Source organism: Henckelia pumila, chromosome 4 (assembly GCF_033568475.1).
Source record: "Henckelia pumila isolate YLH828 chromosome 4, ASM3356847v2, whole genome shotgun sequence".
Classification (NCBI taxonomy): domain Eukaryota; kingdom Viridiplantae; phylum Streptophyta; class Magnoliopsida; order Lamiales; family Gesneriaceae; genus Henckelia; species Henckelia pumila.
In genome coordinates this window covers 212,660,432-212,666,940 of record NC_133123.1, presented here as the reverse complement: position 1 = coordinate 212,666,940, position 6,509 = coordinate 212,660,432, and the positions used below count along the sequence as shown (strand labels likewise).

The 6,509-nt window shown below is 39.4% G+C and overlaps 2 protein-coding genes across 2 annotated transcripts; both read right to left on the bottom strand.

Annotated features, from left to right (window-relative positions):
- Positions 1-209: 209 nt before the first annotated feature.
- LOC140862736 (uncharacterized) lies at positions 210-962 on the bottom strand. Its single transcript, XM_073265773.1, has one exon. The coding sequence runs from the start codon at positions 960-962 to the stop codon at positions 210-212; it is 753 nt and encodes a 250-aa protein (XP_073121874.1).
- A 1,503-nt stretch (positions 963-2,465) lies between these two features.
- LOC140862735 (uncharacterized) lies at positions 2,466-4,063 on the bottom strand. Its single transcript, XM_073265772.1, has 2 exons — positions 3,738-4,063; positions 2,466-3,384 (listed from the first exon to the last, which is right to left on the bottom strand). Exons 1-2 carry the CDS (start codon positions 4,061-4,063, stop codon positions 2,466-2,468), a joined length of 1,245 nt encoding a protein of 414 aa, XP_073121873.1.
- Positions 4,064-6,509: the final 2,446 nt, after the last annotated feature.

Below are 6,509 nucleotides of genomic sequence, written 5' to 3'. Positions count from 1 at the left end.
TTCGACCCATTTGGTGAAATAATCCACAACAACTATCAGAAATTTTCTTTGTCCGGTAGCAGGAGGAAAAGGACCTACCAAATCCATTCTCCATTGAGCAAAAGGTAAAGGAATTTATAGGGGCTGCAAGATTGTAGCCGGCTGGTGATGGAAGTTAGCATGCTCTTGACATGCGTGACAATTTTTCGCTAACTCAATAGCATCTTGATTCATTGTTTGCCATAAGTATCTTGGCATAATGCTTTCCCCGTGAGAGCTCTGTCGGCTAAGTGATTTCGACATATTCCTTCACGAGTTTCACGGAGCACATAGTTTCCTTTGGCTAGCGTTAGGAACTTTAGGTAAGGTGACGAGAAACCTCTTTTATACAGTTCTCTGTCAATGATTGTGAACCGAGCAGCTCTCACTATAAGTTTTTGAGCTTCGACTTGGTTAGCAGGTAGGTTAACCCGTCTTAAATAGTCGATTATTTCATCTTTCCAACTAGGTTTTTCGCTGTCAGAATAGAAGATTGTAACATTACTTTCATCAGTTTCTTCCTTGCCGTATGTTAGGAATGTTATTTTCCTATTATCAATGTTGGCCAAAGAGCTTGCTAACTTGGCCAGGCGGTCCGCTGACTCATTTTCCATTCTAGGCATCTGTTTCACATCGTAGCTGTCCAAACGTGAGAGAAGCTCATTCACTTGAGTGAGGTATCCAAACATTTTATCTTCCTTCGCTTCATAATTTCCATTAACTTGACTGACAATAAGTTGGGATTCGCTATGTATCGTCATTATTTTTGCTCCTACCGATAGGGCCAATTTAATTCCCATGATGAAAGCTTCATATTCTGCCTCATTATTCGTTGCAGGGAATATAAATTTGATGGCATATTGAAATTTATCTCCCTGTGGGCTCTCCACAACTATACCTGCACCACTTCCTGTAGAGGTTGATGAACCGTCTACATAAACCATCCATTTCGGGGTGGAGCTTTCTTCTTAAGTTACTGTCATCTCTACTAGAAAATCAGCCAGAATCTATGCTTTAATCGCTGGACGCGAGCGATATTCAATTCCATATTGGCTCAGTTCGACAGCCCACTTAACCATTCTTCTTGATGCTTTAGGACTCGAGATAATTTGTTTGAGAGGATGATTGGTGAGTACAATTATTGTATGAGACTGAAAGTAAGGACGTAGTTTTCTCGCTGCAGTTACCAAAGCCATTTCCAGTTTCTCGATCTTTGTGTATCTTAATTCTGCTCCGTGTAAAGTTCGGCTGATATAATACACTGGTTTGTGCTCACGTTCAACTTCAGAGACCAATACTGCACTTACCTCCTCCGCATATATTGCTAGATAAATCAACAGGGTGTCACCTTCCTTTGGTTTTACTAAAATGGCGGAGAAGTTAGATGCCTTTTCAACTCGTCAAATGCTTGCTGGCACTCTTCTGTCCATCGAAAACCTTTTCCACTCCTCAACAGTTTGAAGAATGGTAACCCTTTGTCTGCAGATCTTGAAATAAATTGGTTGAGGGCGGCCAAACGTCCTGTTAATTCCTGGATGCCTTTCACACTTTTCGGAGGATTCATGTTCAAAATTGATTTAATTTTTTTAGGGTTGGCCTCTATTGCTCATTCTGACACCATGTAACCAAGGAATTTTCCTCCTCGTATGCCAAAAGTGCATTTATCCGGATTAAGCTTCATCCTGTATTTTTTGAGTATACTAAAGAATTACCCAAGATATTTCAAGTGATTAGATGCATGGGTACTTTTGACGAGCATGTCATCTATATAAACTTCCATGTTATGTCCGATCAAGTGTTTGAACATGGTATTTTCAGACGTTGATAGGTAGCTCCAGCATTCTTCAGCCCAAACGACATAACATCATAGCAATAAATCCCGCTATCAGTGATGAAACTTGCTTTTTCCTGGTCTTTTGGTGCTAGACCGATCTGATTGTATCCTTGATACAAGTTAATAAAAGTGAGCAGCTCGCATCCTGCTGTCAAATCGACTAACAAGTCAATTCGTGGGAGTGAAAATGGATCTTTGAGGTATGCTTTGTTGAGATCAGTGAAATCTATGCATAAATTGCATTTTTCTCCGGGTTTTGGTACTAAGACAACATTTTCAAGCCAATCTGGGTATGAACTGGCCGGATGTATATTTCCGCTAAGAGTTTTTCCACTTCAGCGGCTATATGTCGATTTGTTTTTGGGCCAAATGCTCTTTTCTTTTGTTTCACCGGTCTCATTTTCGGATCAACACGGAGGTTATGGAGTGCATATTCATGAGGTATTCCGGGTAGAGGCTCATCACCCCAGGAAAACACGTCCAATTTGCGACCGAGGAAATTTTTCAATTTCTCTTCCAATTCAGGAGGTAATTTGGTCCCGATCTTCAGTGTCTTCTTGGGATCATTTGGAATGATTTCCACGTGTTTTAGAGTTTTGGTTGCTATTATTCTTTATTTTCTCTCAGCTTCTTCATCCACCAAATGTATCCCGTTTTCACGCAAAATTTTTTCGGGTTTTGGTGCTCTTTCCTCACTAGAAACTTGTCTTTTCCGATTTCCTGATGAACTTCGTTGAGTCACTGCATGACAATCTCTGGCCAAAAAGTTATCTCTAACGGCTTCTCCTATACCTCCCGGAGTTGGAAACTTTAGCTTCATATGATAGGTCGATCCGATGGCTTGGAAGATATTGAGACTTGGTCGTCCCAAGATCACATTGTATGCAGATGAAGACTTTACTACGAGAAATTTCACCATCTTAGTAGACCGTTTGGGGTAAGAACCCAAGGAAAGAGGAAGCGTTACTTCTCCTAACGCTTCAAATACTTCTCCGAAAAACCCAACTAGTGGAGTGTTTACTGGTGTTAAATGTGCATTGCTAATACCCAGCTTGACGAATGCATCATGAAAAATTATGTCGGTCGAACTTCCTGAATCCACTAGAATTTTCTTTACCCAAAAATTGGAGATTTTGGCTAAGATAATTAAAGCATCATTATAGGTACCCCGAGGGTTTTCCAGATCTTTGTCACTGAACGATAATCCATCTTGGATGGTTCCAATTTCATACATCGGCAAGGATGTGGGGCTAGATAAATTGTTGGTTCCTTTTGCTGTCCGCAGAAGGGCTTTTCTTGCATTGTTCGAGTCGCCACAAGAAGGCCCCCCAGTGATTCCGGTGAAGACTCCTCTAGTGGGAAAATTTTCATCAGCTCGTTCATGTTGTTTCCCAGTTTCATCATGCCGCTTTTGATAGTCACGTTTTGGTTGTTCGTCCCGATGCCTGTCATCTCGCTTCTCACCGCGGGACTTGTCCACAAAATTCTCCAAATGTCCGCGTTTTATGAATTTTTCAATTTTTGCTCGCAAACTGAAGCAATATTCTGTAGTATGTGACCTTTATCTTTATGAAAATGACAGTACTTGTCCAAACGTTGGCGCTTTGGATTATTCTGCATTGGAGAATGGGGACGCAACAATCCTTGTTTTTCAGCCACTACCAGTATATCGGTCAGACGTGCATTGAGGGGTATATTCTGGATGCGTGGGCTCTATACTGTTCGCTTCTCGTCTCGCTTTCTAATATCTTGTTTATATTATTCTCTCTTTCTTTTATTCAAGTAGTGTGGCTATACAGATTCTTCAACCCGTATGTATTTCTCAGCTCTTTTCCGATAATTTCTCTAGGTTTTGGGCGGCCTTCCCACTACTGATTCCTTGAACTTCCGATGGCGCAAGTTTTGCTGCATTGTTCCAGCTAACAAATCATGATTCATGTGTAAGACTTCGTGAACCGCGTGAGTAAACCGCCGAACATAGTCCCTCAAACTTTTCCCTTCTTTCTGAATGATTGTGAATACATACGCTGCTGTTTTTGGGTATTTCTTGTTAATTGAGAATTGATGGATGAAGCAGTCAGTAAGTTGCTCCAAATTGGCAATAGATCCAGAGGGTAGCTTATTGAACCATGTGAGTTCTCTTCCTGATAATGTTGTTCGAAAAATTTTACAGTAAGCAGCATCTGTAATGTCATACAAATCCTCTTTCATGTAAAACTTGTCAATATGATCTTGGGCATCACTCGTTCCATCGAACTCAGGTAAGCTGGGGATTTTGACCCCTTTTTGTAGCGCTTTAGATAGGATGTCATCAGTGAAGGGGCTTCGACGTGACGACAAGATTGCTGACGAATTCTCTTCAGTTTCATATGTGCGAGATCCATACTTCCGTGTTGGATTAGTGGTTTTGTTTTCGTCAGAGGTTTCATGAATTGTGTGAACACTTTCTTCACGTGTCTTTCTAAGTAGTATTTTTCTTGGTCCCCTCAGGATCTTTGTCATTTACTTTAGACTTAGTTTTCTTTGGGTTTTCTTTATTAGGATCACGAGATGATGAACCCTCACTCTGAACTTTTTTCTTGGTGCTTTTGCGCTTACGGGATTCCAGGTACTGAGCAACTGCATCCTTTGCTGCAAGTGCGGCTGTGTTGTCCATTAGTGCAGTCAAGGCTTCATGGGTGAGAGTAATGCTTGGTGGTGTGTTTCCATTGTTATTATTTTCTTGAGACATTTTTAAAGTAATATGTGCTCTCAATGACGTAAAGAACAAGTTCCCACGGACGGCGCCAAGCTGATGTAGCCAAAAATCACTTGTACCCAACACGTTGCTTCCGCAAAGTCCGGAATATCAACAAATCTTTGTATGTTTCCGGTGGAGATCCTCAGTGGGTTGTTCCTACGTCACAAAACAAAGTTAGAGAGCCGGGAGGGTTCCCGACGAAAGCACTCCGACGCTCAAGTTAGTGATTACTCAAGGAATAATAATCAAGAGTAGAGCATTATAGTGCTAAAGAAAGTGTGTACCTTAATATTGAGGTGACTTGAGCTATTTATAGATATTCGGAGAGTTTCACGGGCTTAAGCCTCTTATGGGCTTTTGTAGAATTCAGGGTCTGCTTGAATTAAATATATATAATATTTAAATAAGCTTGGGCCTTAAAAATATTTGGAGTGGACCTTTATGATTGGGCTCAGGCCCAGTTGAATTTTTAGGTGTAACCCATCAATAGGATTTGGTGGTTATGGTGGCTCGATAGGGCTCAGTTGTCATGTTGGCCAGCCTCTTATATTTGGTGGATCAGAATTTATCTCGAATTTATTAGGATTTATCCATCATCACAAGAGATTTTAATTTGTTTTAAGTATTATCCAATTCAAGGGCTACAATTTGTCAATGGGCTCAGGTCGGCCTCTATGCGAGTTACCCAATTCTAGGGCCCAGCTCGGCCCCTTCAGGGGCTCATCCAGTCATCCATTAATAGGGTTTAGCACCTTTTTTGGACCATTGTGGGGTTGGTCCCATACTCGTATTCATGGGCTCTGATCGGTTTTGGACCCTTGGTTCTTGATAAGACATGGATTTTAGGAGGCTAGGACCAATTATAGAAATGGGCTTGGATCGGTTTAGATGTGATAATTTTAAAGTCATCAAATTTTTTTTTGTTTTTTTCTATGCAAACAAAATGAACTTATATGATTGAAACATAGGTGATAAAAAATTCGTTGGTAAGTCTCTTGAACTCTGATTCCACTAACATGTCGTTACTTGTTCACTCAAGGCATACTTCCCATTTATGTCTTATTTAAAATTTTTGAATAAGTATTTAAAATTTTTTATATGACTTAATTAATTAAAATGGTGCAACCAGCTATGATACTTGTAATAATAAATGAAAAAAAAATACATGACCAAAAACTTCAGGGCCGGAAACATGCAGTATACTTGCTTCTGATGATTGTTGAGGTCTTAATAGGATGACATGTCTTTGATAAAAAAAAGAAAAATCAACTTGCCTCTAAACCATTCAAATAACCGTCCACCATATTATTGTTACTAGTAACCGAGGCACATGCGTTGAATGTGTTTAACGAAATATATTCATATTGGGCAATATATATTTGTAAATTAAATATTTTTGTAAAATTACTTGGTTGAGTTGTGAATATTTTATATGTAATGCAAGAATCAGTGTGTGAAAGTGCTAAATTATTGATTGATTCGTGTTTCCTTGAGCAAGTGATGTGCAAATATAAAGACGACACAAAGACGTATAATGGTTCGGATCAATGCGATCCTACAACCACTTGATCCACGTAGATCAATTCACTATCACCAATAAGAGTTTTACAGAGTCTGCTACACAATTCCACGCAACATAGAGTTTCTTTCCAAAGCCTTTCATATCCACAAAATAACAAATGAAATAAAATTGTGTACATCTTCCAAAGTTTGTGACATTTGTTTTTCCAAGGCTTGGGTTGATTATAGTCATATACGAAATCGAAAAATAAAAAACAAATAAAATAGAAATAGATAGTGAAAATGATCTGTATAAAAAAAAGATCATAATAAGAATTAATTTGTTAATGTACCGTGGTAAAATTTCATCCTTCAATCAAAGCAACTTGGTTTGCAGGGTCGAAAATCAATAATGTT